We start from the raw sequence: 16,948 nt of genomic DNA, 5'->3' as shown, positions 1-16,948 counted from the left end.
AGCACCACGTGGTGACACACAGGATGGATTGGTGAATGATTAACCCCTGCTCAGGGCTACATCCAACCCATGCTGCTACCAAATCACCATTTCGGCTACCTGGCAGTGGTTTGGGACTGGTAACAGGATTCTGATTCCAGATATGCCTGGTGACGTGACTGCTCTTACCTTTCAGGCCCTGCAGGAAGGCCATAGAGAGCTAGTATTGGGGCTGACACTAGGGTGATATAGAGCAAGCCGCTCACGTTCTGCCACCCGGAAGTATCTTGGTGCCTATTGTTTACAAACATTCTGAAATCCCCTATATGACAGTCTCTTTCAGCTACACCTTGGATCAGACAGTGTTTGAAAATAGACAGTCTATAATCTTCACAGCTTTTGTGCAGGGAATGAAGCTATACAGACTAAATGTCGATACTTCTTATCCCAGTTGTATGTACAGTACATGGCTGAAGGATCCTGTCATATACTAAAGGTAGGGTTGTGTTTTCTCATATTTGTTTTTACATATACTTCATTTAAAAACATACATTTTCTTTAAAAACCTGATGAAAGGGTTTTTATATTAAAACATTTTTTGGAGGTGACAGTGGTCCTTATAATACCCAAGGGGATTTTTCAATTCTTTGAAAAAACAAACCCCCCCATCAAAAAAAAAACCAATGTTTAGCTATTCGAGATAAATGGCCCTGGCCTCTCTGGGTTATTACTTGGGCCTCCTTCTTGGCAGGCATCAGCATGTATCCAAGGCAACTGCAGCAGCCAGCTCCTCACATTCTCTGATTCATCCAGCCCTCTGTGTAATACCTGCGGCGGCCACACGTGTCACCACAGCAACGGCTAAGTGTAACATTATCAGTCGTTCCAAAATGCTACAGCTTGCAGCCTATCGCAGCCCAAATGACGTGGGAGGGACAGCCAGCCTTTGTGACGTCACGTATAGAACCTTTATAAACCTTTAGCCAGCTGCGTGGATAACAGACGTGAATTGACAGCTGCTTTGTAGTCTGATCCTTGTATTGAGCTGCTACACTGCGCTTCTGTGTTAAGATCATTCAAAGCAAAACGCGAAGAAATAACGAGTGTGGTGTAAATTATTATACTTGTCTAGGCTGTCTAATTAATACAGTGACTCTCACTGAACAGTCCCTATTCATTTACTAATAGACATCCCTCTATACCCAGAGCTCCTCTGTTAGGATGAAGACCAAGTTCACTTGCGGAGATGAGATGCCCAGCTCCCTGGATCTGCTCATTACCTCTGCCGGGGGGTTAGTGACCGCACAGCGGGTGGAGGCCGAAGCTGAAAGCCATGAGAAGGAGGAGAGCTGCAGGGAGGATGAGCCAGACAGCCGCACTAGGCTCAAGGCTTACCGCTGGTGTAAGGAGTTCCTTTCCGGGGCCTGGAAACACCTGGATGAGGATCGCTTCCAGATCTCTATAATACGGTCAGTGCTGGGGACCATAACCACTGACAGGCATCTATCTAATTCTCAGATCTTCAATCCAGATTCTCCTCACGCACTCATACAGTCACATGCAAGCATTCGTCTTATAGCTCCATCCAGCTCACATCTCATACACATTTTATGTTTGGTACCTTGACTCTAGTTGTTGGGGACATATTCACCTACAAGCATCCATCTCTGGTCTCTAACCCAACCCAGATATAAAAAAAACACACACACACACACACACACACACTTTTTTTGTGTGGCTCCTTGACTTAAAGGGTTTAAACCAATCATTACCTGCATCCTGTGTGAATCATGGCTAATTTATAATACTACATCTGCTGCTTCGTTAATGGCTGAGCATAATGACTGCAGTAGTCTATAACTGCTGGGGCTACAATGGTTTGCTATCACTGCATTGTTATCCTTGGTCATTAAAGAAGTTGTAATATGACCCTTTCTTTTTCTATGTGGTCATCATGTGATGGGGTCAACTTCTATAGCAATGAGCCTTTGAATAACTGCCCAGTTTTTGTGGTATCCTCAAATTGAGCAGTTTCTGCTAACTACCACACCCACTTTATTTATTTATTTATTTATTTATGTATTATTCACATGCATTCGAACAAAACCACTAATCCAATATCGTTTGACATTTTTCTATATCTGACAATGACATCCTTCTAATTGCCTTTATATTGATTTATATATATATATATATATATATATATATTTTTTTTTTAAAGTGTGGCAACATTCTAACCATGAAATTCTAGCTTCATCTACAATGTAACTTGCAAGCTCACATATTAAGTTATATGTAAGCGTTTCTGTTACAATAAAAATGTTGCAGTTGCGACAAAATTGGTGCCTACGGCAGATTTATTTAAACAATGTATAAAACCAGTGCAAATCTGATCCTTTTTTTTTCTGTCACTTAAAGAAACACTCTAATTTTATAAATTTAAATTATGTATATTCTAATATTGGTGTCTAGTCCTGTTTAGGTCCATTCTAAATAAACTAACTGCTTTACACACCTTTTAGTCATGGGCTCACAAAGCCACTGCTTCTCCTCCTGGTGTGATCATCTGGACAGATAATCTTGGTTAATCAACTTCTTCTCTGTAGAGAAGCACTAACGGCCTTACTGCAATTTTTTTAATAATCTTCTTGGCCTGTAAAGATTTCATACATCAGAAGTGTTTTACTAAAACCGCATTTATTTGTTTATTTTGCTGAAATTACCATTGCTGGCACAGTTGACCCCGCCCCCTTAAAAAAACAAAAACAAAGAACCTTCTCCTCCTCACGGCACGGCAAAAAGTAGATCCTCAGATGTTTTAAAACTTTAGCTTCCATTATGCTAAAAGAATGGGAGTTGTAGTTACACAAAATCTTGGGTTCTACTTATTTGGCACCCCAGCTGCAAGGGGAGGGATGTCATGAAGGCTTAGCAGAGAGGGCATAGGGTGGCACAGAGGGTAGGACAATGCCAGCACTGGATGTTCTTCACCAGAATCCTGTGTGAGCTTACTACAGACACATGCACAGATTTGAGCGTTCCAGGCTGGCTAATGATGCCAGGAGAGGTGGACCTCAAGCTGCTTCAACACATATTTTTGTAGGTGTGGTGTACTGAAACGCTACACATACAGACCTCTTGCACCATGACCACTTCAAATCACTGTAGTGGTCATGGTGCTTAGGAGTAATCCCCTTATCTGCCAAGGTCTGCATTATAATGGTGTTTCTATAAGACACAGGAGGAGGAGAGGACAAACATTTAAGCAAAATTAAAATCAGGTAGAATTATGATGGGGATTGATGTAAAGAGAAGTAGTGATAAGCAGCAATGAGGGGGTGAGTTATAGGAAGATGACCTCTAATGAATGTGAGAAGGTTTAGGCAAGAGAGGTAAAAAAACACATGTATATGATATTCTCTTTCCCATGGGACAGATACATGCCAAATTATCATCCAACCATAAAAACACAAGTTGGGTTTTAAAAATTCTTTCATAGTCCAGGTGGTTTTGATTTTACAGCCCAAGCGGTTTGTTCATGCAAACTGTGCAAATACAACAATCACATTTAAACAAAAGGCATATTCATACTGTTGACTTGAAAAATCACACTTCACTAGGCAACCTTAATCTACACGTGTTCTAAAGAAGATGGTGTTGAGCTGGGAATGCCATTTACAATGTTGCAACATCCAGCACTCACTGATCATGCCCTGCTAACTTTTTAAAACATTATTCAAGTAAACCATTATCCCAGAACTGTTTTGCTACTCAAAACTGTTCTGGATGATAGTATGGAAGGAGGATGTGTTTAGAGAAAATTGGGCTAATGTGTCAATAATAGCACAATCTCTAATCCACTGGGTCTTGTCTTGCCTTTGTGTATTGACTTTATGGCATGCTTAACCCCTTAAGGACCAAACTTCTGGAATAAAAGGGAATCATGACATGTCACACATGTCATGTGTCCTTAAGGGGTTAAAGAGGTCTAAACTGGTTTTGTGGCAGAGTTAAAAACAAAAGACACTTGCAATTTGTTTACTCACATTGTGACTATTCACAAATTGTAGCGAACACCAGATACAGGTTTTGAAATATTGTAGTGCATTTAAAGCAAAACTCGATTTTCTGGAATTGCTAGTTCTTTGTTCCCCCAACAGTAAATGCTATTGCAGTGTTTATGGAGGTGAATAAAGCTGTGTGGGTAATTAAAATCCTGCCTACCTATGCTGCGCTTCCTAGTTATGGGTTATCTTGCCTACCGACGATGCATGCTCATAATGTTGTACTTGTGGTCTGACACTCCTTCAATAGTGCAATACCTGGGTATGCGCGGTGTGTGGCATTACAGAGGTTAACCTTACTTACATTTAATGCCTAGTGTTCCCAGCACTTTATGTGGAGGGTTAACGTTAGAACTCTAAAAATAGCGCTACCAATAGCTAACTTTTTGTTAGTTATTTGGCTGTGCAAAAATCTCCCATTGCCCGTTCTGCTCCAATGTTATGCTTACTTGAATTCCCAGACAGTTACTGTGGCAACCAAGACCCAGGAAAAGTAAGTGCATAGAATGGAATATTTGTCTGCACTGCAATGCATCTCATACAGCGGCATTAAAACATATACCTCACTATAAGTGCCCTCTCTTCCGCTTTGTGCTAGGGATCAAAGCATTCAGCAAGAGCACCCTCCTGACTGATTTCCGGGAGGGTGCAACCAAAAAAACTTTATAAAATCGAGAGTCGACATGGTTAACTCTAAAGCACTTCAGTGAGCTTAAATTCAGTGCAGATAAATCAGGCATCTCAAATGCTAGCCCAGCCCCACATAGGTTTCACTGCAACACCCATGATTCTCTTGTCATCTACTGCATTACAAGAATTCTACTAGTTGTAGGCCATTAATGTCTGAGGGGCTAGAGTTTTTGTGTTAGAGGCTTGGAGTGTTCCTTTAGGATGTGAAGTTTAATGGCAGCCTTCATTACTTTAAAAACGCAGTATAAGAATGTAATTTAAATGTAATCATATGGCAATACATTTTAATTGGATCTTTCATCTCAAACTTAACTTTATCCTAGTGTTTCGATTTCTCTTTCAGAATCTGTTTTTGTTTTTTCATGATCTATTTCTCTTTAAACCATTAGACAAAGTAGGGACTACTTTGTTTTATGTATTTTGCCTACACTTGACAAAACTTGCTTTGTTAGCTTGATAAAGATAGTGGAGTTTATCTTAATCTCCACCCTTTGTCAAGATTAGAAAAATGCATAAGACAAGTAGTCCCTATTTGCTCTTATGTTTTAAAGAGAATTAAATTAAAAAAAGAACAACATATTCTGGAAGAGGAGCAGAGGAAACCCTACAAGGTGAAAGGTAAATTAGAGGTGACAGTGTCAGGAACGTTCGGGGATCCTACACGCAGAATGCAAATACTAGTAATGTATACCGGACCTTAGTATGACCGGTCTAACACCACACAAAGAATGGTCAAATAACGAGCCGAGGTCAGGGGTACCAGAAATCAGGATCAACGATAATGCAATAGCCAAGGTCAAAGGAACACAGAAGGAATAGTCAAACAAAGTCAGAATACCAAAACGGAATACCTGCTCTTGGGTCAAACAAGAACCACAACAGGGCACTGAGTCTCTCCCTGGTTTGGTATTTAAATACCGTGTTCCCTTAGGTAGGTAACATCGCCCCCAAAATGTTCTCGTTCGAACATGTTGGCGGGCCATGGCGTTCTTAGCATCATGACGTCGGCGCTCATTAGCCGCGTCATAATAGGAGGCGGGTTTATCGCGGCTGGTGTGAGAATCGTTAGGGACAAGCTGAAACTTAGGAGTTTCCCCTGCAAAGATATACCAGCCTGTGACATGCTCCTGATTGATACATAAGGTAACCTGACACAGAGACACTTTAAGGACTAAAATAAAACCTAATGTATTAAAGGACCACTCTAGGCACCCAGACCACTTCAGCTTAATGAAGTGGTCTGGGTGCCAGGTCCAGCTAGGGTTAACTAATTGTTTTATAAACATAGCAGTTTCAGAGAAACTGCTATGTTTATCAATTAGTTAAGCCTTCCCCTATTTCCTCTAGTGGCTGTCTCACTGACAGCCGCTAGAGGCGCTTGCGTGATTCTCACTGTGAAAATCACAGTGAGAGCACGCAAGCGTCCATAGGAAAGCATTATGAATGCTTTCCTATGCGACCGGCTGAATGCGCGCGCAGCTCTTGCCGCGCGTGCGCATTCAGCCGACGGGGAGGAACGGAGGCGGAGAGGAGGAGGAGAGCTCCCCGCCCAGCGCTGGAAAAAGGTAAGTTTTAACCCTTTTCCCCTTTCCAGAGCCGGGCGGGAGTGGGTCCCTGAGGGTGGGGGCACCCTCAGGGCACTCTAGTGCCAGGAAAACGAGTATGCTTTCCTGGCACTAGAGTGGTCCTTTAATGCATGTTACACTGCAGAGATATAATGGCAAAACCACTTGGTTCTAAAAATATTAGCGTTTTTAGCTAACTGTTAAAAATCCACATTTGTCTTTCAACTCTGTAACTTTTGATCCTTAACATGTTGAGGTTCAGGGCTGGATTAACATAGGGGCTGATGGAGCTGCAGCACCAGGCCCAGGACCATGGAATAGGCCCATTAAAAAATATATATATTTTTTACTTTTTTTTATTTTTTTATTTTTTACACACTACTCTTAGGTTTTCCTCCTGACTGATATTTTAAGGCACAGCGTGTATTTGAGGCTGCCTGGCCAATTGAGGTTGAATATGCGCCCAGTGTCCTTAGTAGCATGCACCCTCTGGGCCATTGCTGTAATATAAGTCTTGTGATCTGCTTGAAAGTCTGCCAAGGTTTATCAGCCATAACACTCATAACTTGAGAAATGGCCTAGTTACGTTTCTCAGTGCTCTTGAACTCTGCAAAACCTTGCAAATCCCCTTTCAGTGACCTCTAGTTATATGCACTTTGCTTATTTTCTAATCGTGTTTGTTACAGTTCTGTCATAATGGACTAACGAGGCACATGCAGTCAGGCAGATATTTATTTATAATTAATTTGTATTTTTTTCTTTTGAGAAGGCTGTTATTCTACATTACTGAAAGCTATCTTGCAATTTTATTATATTATTTTAGAGGTGGTTTGAGCAACATGCTGTTCCTGTGCTCCTTACCCGAAGACGTGAAACTGGTAGCCAATGAGCCTAAATGTGTCCTCCTTCGGTTATATGGTGCCATCTTGCAGGTGGGTGAGCTTGCAATATTCCTTTAACTGTATGAAGTAAAGGCACGTAGCCAGGAGCCATGGGGAATTTTTATGAAGTTCCACTTATTTGTAACATTTGGTGCAGTCATTAAACCCATAGAGGAGACTACAGTGCCCAGCTTTTTTTTTTTTCCATGTTTGCAGTTTATTCTGGAGAAGAGAGGTAAAACATGATCAGTGAATTAATGTACAGTAAGTTATAAAGAGACTGTCAAGGATTTATTCTCAACATTTACAATAGTAAGCAATGTGCATCTGTAAAGATTCAATCACCTCAACTAGCAAATGACCTCACAATCCAGTTAAGTCCCGGCACAGCGAGGGCACACTATATTCAAATAAGGAGCATAAATAAAAATATTTCTACAGGTCTCCTCTTTTCTCTATGCTGACTGCTAGGTGCAATTGCCAGCATTCATAACAGTGACAGACAGGAAGCAAAGGTGGAGGTGTCCAATTGTAGGGAGAAGTTCAGGTCTCACAAATATATATATATATATATATATTTAAATGCACGAGATAAGTAAATGCAATATAATAAAAAAATAAAATTGTAGACACCGTAACCGCTACAGCATACGGTAGTGGTCATGGTGTTCCAAGTGCCCTGGTACGCCTCGTCGTAAATAGTCAAACTGTTTTTAGAATTGTTCTACTGTTTACCTTGGAATTGCCTGGCACTACACCCACAGCGACTAGACAGATTAGCAGCAAAACTTTACTAAGCAATATAACTGCCTAATGTATTTATGGGTGCAAAACCCAATATTCACATTTTTCATGAACTTCCCATACATGTAATAAAGTCCTATACTTTTTCCTCCCACAAACCAGCACCAAACCCACCACTTGTCAAATAAAGGAAAATGAACTATATTAAATATATATATAAAATATATAGAATTACGCATGACTCGGTCTGAGAAGTTATTTTGAGATTTGACCTGGTTTTATTTGAAATCTCAATCTCACTGCAGTTGACTTTGGCATCTCTTGTATTTGTTTTCCTGTGCTCTGTCCTTCCAAAGTCCAGCCAGACTCACAAGTGTTTTGGACTTTGAAACAATGAAATATTTCTTTACAGGAGGCTTTACAGACGGCAGCTGCTTCCAGCTAGTCTGTTTCGGGACTTAATCCTGCTTCCAGCTAGTCTGTTTCAAGATTTAATTCAACAACAGAAGAGCAGTCCAGCAGTCATGTTGCCTCTCTGAGTAATGATGTAGTTGTTTATTTGAGATCTGCAATAATGGTTACGTTCTATCTGAACTTGCTGATGGAAATATTGATATTCTACTTTAATGTGCACATAAATTTCTTGCATAAAAACATTGCCTCCCTAGATATAGTGCTGTCAATCCCTATTCCACCTGCAGTTAACCAATTCAAGATCCATCTCTGCATAAACAATGTACTGCATCCAGAAATAAAATATGGTGATCGTTCTAGCCTATAAAAGCTGGAATGCAAGGTGCCACTATCCCTGTTAACCAAAGGAACACTGTAGACTCCATAACCACTACAGTGGATTATAGTGCCTGGAATCCAAAGGTACCTGGTTTCGCATCACTGCTAAACCGTTTACTCACACTGTTTACCAGAGATGCAGACTGCAATGACAAAATGGCAGTCAGTGCTAAGTCCGCTTCGGGCCATACTGTGGCTAGTGGGTATTGATTGGCTGAGAGCATTAGCTGTGCTCTCTCAGCCAATCACTGCCACAATAAAAAAAAGTCATTTAGGACTGCGCTTCAGACAGAATATGTGCTGATCGATAATTAAGCTGTTGAACAGTGATTCAGACTCTGGCACACTCTGACTCCCGGAACATAATCCCTTCGATCTGTTGAAGTGGGTATGGTACCCATCTACAGTATTTAAGTAATGATGCATAGTAAACTGGAAGCCTGTATCTTCCAGCAGAAGTGCAGGAAAGGAAATCTAGGCTCCTCCTCCATTCCAAAAAAAGTTAGTGAAACTATCAACACTTACCTGGCTTCTTTGCTTCAGATTTACCTTTGTCTTTTAAAAGAGCACAAGTAAAAATAGCATGACCATTTCACTTTTACCTAAGACTAAAATTGTAGTTCTGTGCAGCTTTGTGTTAATACAAACAAATCAAATGGCTAAAATGTAGCAAACGTGGTAAGGTTAACAAAGAATAGGTGCACCCAGCCCTCCTCAAATACTTTTTGCAATCTATATCTAAAATCTAGTTTAAAATGCATGCTCTGCAAACTCTATATGTGTATATCTCATGTTACATTATTGAATGAATTCAGTTTTGTCAAAACTAGAACTTTTGTATGAGCACATTCACTAGGGGTGATTGAATCTTGCAGATATATTGCTTTTTTTTTTTCAAAATAAAAATTCTTTCTGTGATAGGTCAAATGTGACTTTTGTAAAAGGACCTATTCAGTAAATTCGCTTTTTGTATATTTTAGAGACAACTAGATAATTTGTATTTTGTAGTTTATGGCCCTAAAGGTATTGTTTGATAAATTCTTACCATCAACTGCAGTTCTACCAAATATTTCACCTCAACCTACATACTTGTTTTTTTTTGTTTGTTTTTTTAAACCTATCTAGGTAATAAAAGTATTTAAACCTATGTTCCACTGAATTTTGACAATCACTTGCAGATTTATTTTTGCAAGGTGAAAGTTTTTACGGCTTTTTTTTTTCACTAAACAAAATGGGTAATCAAACCCCACAAAATTTAATTTAGTCTAGTGTCACATAACTGTATACAGTATAGCTTATTAATGAATAGAAAATCTAAATTAGTTTGCTATAAAATAGATTTCGGTGCTTACAGTATTTTGTTAAACCATGCACATTCAATTTACCGATTTGCAAAATGCAATTATAAGCTTATCATTTAATTATACTTGAATCCATTAGAATTGACAATTATGTTTTGATAATCTCAGGATGAATGCTTGGCATTTTTATTCATCATAAGGTCAGCCATTTTTTGTTTCTTGGCAACATGAAACCAGTTTCTCATTGGCTTATTTATTTTATTTTGTTAGATTTACTGTACAATGAGACAAAATATCCTCTTAAAAGCTTATTTATAGATTTGAAGTAATGTATTGTACCAAGGGTGGTCAAAAGGAATGATCCTTATCCTTTGTAGTACTTCAACTTCCATGATGCTTTGCTAACCTGACTTGTGAGATGTAGTTCTACAAAAGATTGGGCTCTAACTTTTGGCCATTCATGCTTTTTAGTTATAACAGTAAACTTTGTTCTGCCTGGCCTCAGACCTCATAAGGAATCTCCTAAAATCCTTTGCTATCAGAACATATTGCCAAAAATATGCTTATTATCCATCTTTTAGTTATCTTTAAATACTGGTGTTCTAATATGATAACTACTGTGGTTAAAATATTTTAATATCCACAAAACGTGTAATGTTCCAAAGTATTTATGATCACAGTATGTGGGGGAAGACCTAATTAATAAAATGATTAAAATGTATATTATAAGATTTAGGCATAACTTGGTGGGGTCTTCCTCGGGACTCCGTGGGAGGGTTGTATGTGGGTGGAGATTAATATTTGCTGGGGGTGGGTGTTATACCTCTTTAGTTGTATGTGCATGTGTTCTTTGCTGCAGGCGTACCCATACGATCGTGCCTTGCACACTCTGGTTTCCAGGTGACAGACACGATAACACGGTATAGTATGCGACCTCTGAAGTCGGAGCATTCTATAAAGCTTTACTTATATTTATATTGTTAATCCATGAATTCTGCATGAACTGTTTTATACTATATACAATAAAGTACGATGGACAGACCCACTCATGACCAAAATGGACTAATGACATGGTTAAAATTGATGGTCTTGTTTTGCATCTTGTGACCATAGTCAGACTAAAAAAATAAAAATAAATCTGAATTAGAGGTTTCTAATAATTTCATTAGTAGCTCTGCGGTTAATTGGTCAGTATTGCCCCAGTGTAAATAAATCTTATACAAAATAGTAGTGTCTGCATATGTATGTAAACATTCTGTGACTTCCTTCTTATAATGTTAAAAACGTGTGCCCTTTAGAGAAATTAAATTGGTAAACTGTTAACAGTAGGGGAAAAAAAAAATTATAAAATGACTGAACATGACTAAAGCAAAGCTAGTTTACAGGTCATGGTCACTGTGCATTTTGGACAGTATTTGTTTTCTGTGTGTATATATTGTGCAATACAGTATATCCAGCCATCAAAAAGAATGCATACAAATTTATACACTGCCCAATTAATCATGACCGACCACATGTTTTGTTTGTCACTCTGAGTCCTTAAGATATATATATTTTTTTTAACCCACAAAAACGTAGGTGTTTTTCCTTCACCTTCCCCTATGGACCAAACTGCAGACCAGTAATTAGAATAGTGATCACCTTACAGACTAGCCATAAAACATCACTATATTAAAGACAATCAAGATTCTAGTTACAAAGTGCATGTTTTGAGCATGTCAGATAAAAAAAAAAAACAAAAAAAAAATGCTTAATGACTACTATAGTGCCAGGAAAACAAACTCGTAGGGTCATTAGGTTCCCCCCCACCCACAGGGCCCCCTTCCCGCTGGGCTAAAGGGTTTTACATATTGTGTTTTCAGACTTGCCGTTGACACATCTTTGTTTTTAAAGGGACTTTACCCCACGAAAACATTGCAGTCCTGTCCAGTAGGTCATGGGCATATAAATGCAAGTTTGTGTGGGCCCTATTTGTTTTCTGTAGATAAATAGATATAAACGGACTAAAAAGTTAAAGTATCTTAATACTTGCTAACTCATGTTTTGCAATATAAACTGAGGCCCTTTAATATGCTGCTAGCTGTAATGCAAATATCCACCTCCGTTATTTTGAAGAATTAAAGTTTCAATAACTATCAAAGCTAAATGTTGCTCTGAATTAACACAAAATCTCTTTTTAAGACCATCAAACTGATCCCATCAAGGAAGTGTATTTTACTTAACACACTGAATCATCAAAGTTTATTAGTTCATTTTGGTGTGGCATGGGCTTGAGCCTCTTGGTAAGTGACAAAGCACAGAAACCATTTTCCAATAATAACCTTGCCAGTGTGTGTGGTGCTTTTTGTTTGTTTGTTTTGCTTTTTTTGCGAGAATTATAGAGGAAATGAGACCTCATTGACTATGCTGGTTTTTACTGCAACATATAAGTTGCTGTCGCTTTTGAAAGCTTTAAAAATTCGGCTACAGCTTTTTTTTTTGTGGTTTCCTGTTCCTTTTCCTCATTTGGGTGCCTTTATAAAGCACACAGCTGAAATAGTGAATGAAGCTTTTCTTGCTTTCAAATTTACCCTTTCTGTTTTAGGGTCATACACCTGACATACGAAGCATGACTTTGTATTACTTTATAAGGATTAACATAATATCATCTGTTCTGTGTGCTAGAGAAATTACTAGTAAATGTACAGTTAAAAAGTTGTTACATTTATTTAAAAAAATTTTTTTTATCCCAACTCCTACTGTGCATGCACAGGCTAGTAATTTTGTGGTGCCTCTTGTAGCATTTAGAGGGAGATGTGCTCTTTAGGCAAGTATATCATGTAATCTATACAAACTAAAAAATTGAAATATACCTACCCAAAATGAACTTGTTCATTTTTGTGGATGACTAGTCTATTTTGACTTGTCACGGACAAGTGACATTCCATGTTATCTTCACAATAGTTTTCCTTGTGAGAACTTAACTTACTGGTAATTGCATAAATGTCAGTTCATCATGCTCACCCGTATATAAAGGCACAATTGATAAAGGTTGTGTATCTGTAAATGTTGTTTACTTTGACAGTTTTGGTTTTGTTTGTAGAGAAGGTGTGCAATTTTATATTGGACTGGGAGCTGTTAGAACTCTTTATTTTTGCATTTTTTTGGTCAATGGGCAAAATGTTACTCTATTATATGCTTTCTCCAGGATGCAGTAAATCCGTAACAGGAAAGCTAAACGTATTTACCTATATGTGATGTTCTTTGTGTACGGTTTCATATGAAAACTATTGCTGAACTTACATTTTAAAGGCTCTGTTCTGACTTTGACTGCCCCACTCATTTAGCAACAGAGGATGCTTTTTGAGATACTGATAATTTTTTTTATTTATTTTTTTATAAAGGATCACTATAGTGTCAGGAAAACACTTTTTTTCCTGACACTATAGCATCCTTAGGACCCCCCCAGATGCGCCTCTAGCGGCTGTCAGGAAGACAGCCACTAGAGGTTGAACCCTGCAATGTAAACATAGCCGTTTCTCTGTTTACATCTGAAGGGTTAAAACCTGGGGGACCTGGCACCCAGACCATTCCATTGAGCTGAAGTGATCTAGATGACTATAGTGTCCCGTTAAAGAAACAAAGATGATGGCCTGGAATGTCAATGTGTCATTTATTTTTATTTATTAATTGAGACAGTCATGTAAAAACAAGTTTTGTTTTGCATGTCTCAATATAAATATATACACACACATCTCCGCAAGCATAGATTCAATTTTTTTTTCCTGATTGATGCATAGTTGTATCAGCAGGCTAATATATATTCATGACAAGGGTAGCTCAGTAAACTGTTATGTTTACTCTAAAGTACCTTGAAATCCGAAATCTTAGATTTGCTTGATGCATTATTTGCCTGTGTTATGTCTTTATCTGTTTAGGGCTGTGAATGGTTTTTGTATTTTCAATTAAAATCACCTGAATGTTTTTGCATAATTTTTTTCTGATGTAATCTGTCTACAGTAAAGCCTCAATAATTGAATTATTTTCAGTTACTTTTTTTTTAAAGAAAAGTCCCTGCCACAATCTTTGCCATTTCTACTGTGTGTGTGTGTGTGTGTGTGTGTGTGTGTGTGTGTGTGTGTGTACAATTGTTTTGTTTTCGATGATCCCTTGAGTTTAAAATCTCTACAATTATTAAAAAACCTAATATTTTGCAGAATTTTAAAACCATAATTGGTTATATAAACTGCTCATTTACAATGCATTATGATCAGTCCTAGCAGATGTAAGATTATTATGGAAATGTGGTTTCTGGTTTTACTTCTTGCACAGTTTAAATATCATAGGTGAATAACTGGTTATAAAAAAAAAAAAAGAAAATGTACTGCTGTTGTCTGCCTCGTTTCTTAATCTTCATGTTCCCATACAGGAGTTTTGGTAAACTCATACAGGTATGTTCAATGTGAACCTTTCGTGTCGGTACTGAAATATTAATTTGGCAAAATAAAATGGTACCTGAATTTGTGTTGTAAGTGTGTGCAGATACAAACATGAGGTTGGTGACTTGTGGAACAGACCACAGCTGCTGCAGAAATGCTTTAAGATCTGTGATTCGAGTTGCTGCCTTGTTACGGAGATTTGTGGCCGGGCTGTGCAAAGTAATGTGTTTTTTAAAATAAACAAATAGCTGTCTGTGAATTTGATTCCCAATAGGATTCTGCAGCAGCTGTTCCTAATTTTTTTTTTTATGTACTTTTTTTTTTTTTTTTTTTTTACACTCTAATATCTAAAAAAGGTTTGCTTGATATACAATATATATCAATTAACCAAACACAGAACAGTTAAACCTTTCTACACAGTGGTGCCTGCCAACATTCTGGTCCTCATAGTAAAGAGCACATTGTAGGGCAGTCTGACCTCTGCATACATAATGAAAACTTGTGGTTGGCACACCCACTGATTGGGTATAAACTGGCTACTCCTAATCGGGACAGCTGGCATCATTAGATACTCACAGGTTAAATCTTAAATCTGTGAAATGGCATGGTATTCCTTCTTCAAGTCTTCCTTCAATGCCAAATATCAGGAATAAAATAATCTCTCTATATGGCATTTTCCATCTTTGAACATTTAAAAAAACAAAAAAAAACCAAAAGAAACAAAAGCCTAGACCCATTTAAAAAGGTGTCAACATGTTTCACAAAATATGCCCGTGAAATATAATTTAGTTTTTAGTTTTGGCTGATTACCTTTAAGCTTGGTAATGCATTTTGTTGCTCGATAGAACTAACATTCTTTAAAGATCAACCCAGTGTAGATGATTCTCACATGAAAGTAAACAAAGTTTGACATTTCCCAGGACTCCCTGTTGCCCAAATATGAATAGATTTGCATCAGTTTATGATTCTGTGTGGGCAGCTACAGCAGGAAGCTGGGCTTTGATAGTTCAGTGCTGCCCAAATTCCATGTGCAGATTGGAAAAATTAATTAAATCTTCATTGCTTTATGAATATATTCCAATGTAAACTTTTATTTGTGTCCATTGTTAAGTGCTTTATAATGCCATATAACTTGAAAAAATGCCATGAAGCACAGAAATGTGTCCACTAATCTGGTGCCAACACAGAACAGACCTTCTCTGCCCAAGTACTCAGTGCTTTTGAATGCGTACAGATACCATCAGCTTTTCCATTGAATAATACTGTGACGTCCAGGTTGTCAAGTAGAAGAGTGATTTCTCTGTTGTTTAGCTGCTCAGCAAACATGGTAACTGTTCTTTTAAAGAGGTATTATTGCCCTACAATAAATATCAGAATATGGCCACTACATGGAAAAACTGGGAAAAAAAAAATTAATTGACCATCTGTTTTCAGGCACCTAAAATACACCTATCCCCATTATTGCTATTGGTAGTCTGTGGGTAATTGACAGATATGCCTTTGCAAAACAAAACATTACATTTTTCAAACAGGTCACTAGTTGTTGAATAACAAGGGTGTTCATGTTGAAGGTTTATATATAACCTCGGGATTCCATGCTTTGAAACACATGCCATCTGGAGTCATCATCTGCATGTATACCTTCCAATTTTCCCCATGTAGGAGGGACAAACCATATTTTGGGCCCAAATTTTTTTTCTAACAGCTTAATATTATGCGTGTTTCAGTGTATAACAGGACTCCACAACAACAACAACACTCGAATAATGTGTTGTTACACAAGTACAATAAATGTTAGAACACAAACCTATAATTTACACAAATTATTTCTAACTAACATTTTAGTTGCATAAATTGTCACCTACAATTTATCAGAACAGCCCTGCCCCTGGACACACTACAGTTACACCACTAAAATAAAAGTGCCACTCTTTGTCTATTTTAAATGGTGGGGGTGGGGGGGGGGGGGGGTATATAAATGTATCGGAATATGATTCCTGTTAGTTCTGTAGGTGGGAAGTTGGGTTGATACTGATCTTTTTACTTGCCGTGCTTGATGAAACACCAGACAATCGGCTATTGTATCTAAGCCAGAAATGACAGTGATCAGTAGAAGTCATTAAGCAATATAGTGTGCACTACCTGCTAACATGTCAGTGGTTGGAGCACTAGAATGTGTCATTGAGAACTCCTTGCTCTGATAGCTGAGTCTTCAAACATAGTACATTAAAGGAACACTATAGTCACCTAAATAACTTTAGCTAAATAAAGCAGTTTTAGTGTAGAGATCATTCCCCTGCAATTTCACTGCTCAATTCACTGTCATTTAGGAGTTAAATCACTTTGTTTCTGTTTGTGCAGCCCTGGCCACACCTCCCCTGGCTATGATTGACAGAGCCTGCATGAAAAACAAAACTGGTTTCACTTTCAAACAGATGTAACCTTAAATAATTGCATCTCAATCTCTAAATTGAACTTTAATCACATACAGGAGGCTCTTGCAGGGTCTAGCAA

General features: G+C 38.1%; 1 protein-coding gene across 1 annotated transcript in view; it reads left to right on the top strand.

The window, feature by feature from the left end:
- The first annotated feature begins 1,012 nt into the window (after positions 1-1,012).
- The window catches only part of CHKA (choline kinase alpha), a 44,353-nt gene continuing 28,417 nt past the window's right edge, over positions 1,013-16,948 (top strand). Inside the window, exons 1-2 of the mRNA XM_063437859.1 lie at positions 1,013-1,448; positions 7,122-7,230. Of these exons, the coding sequence (XP_063293929.1) occupies positions 1,201-1,448; positions 7,122-7,230 (357 nt within the window). The 5' untranslated portion in view covers positions 1,013-1,200. The remainder of the gene's footprint in view (positions 1,449-7,121; positions 7,231-16,948) is intronic.

Source organism: Pelobates fuscus, chromosome 12 (genome assembly GCF_036172605.1).
Source record: "Pelobates fuscus isolate aPelFus1 chromosome 12, aPelFus1.pri, whole genome shotgun sequence".
In the NCBI taxonomy this organism is placed as follows: Eukaryota; Metazoa; Chordata; class Amphibia; order Anura; family Pelobatidae; genus Pelobates; species Pelobates fuscus.
Note: the sequence above shows the minus strand (reverse complement) of the source record. Positions and strands in the feature narration are given on the sequence as shown.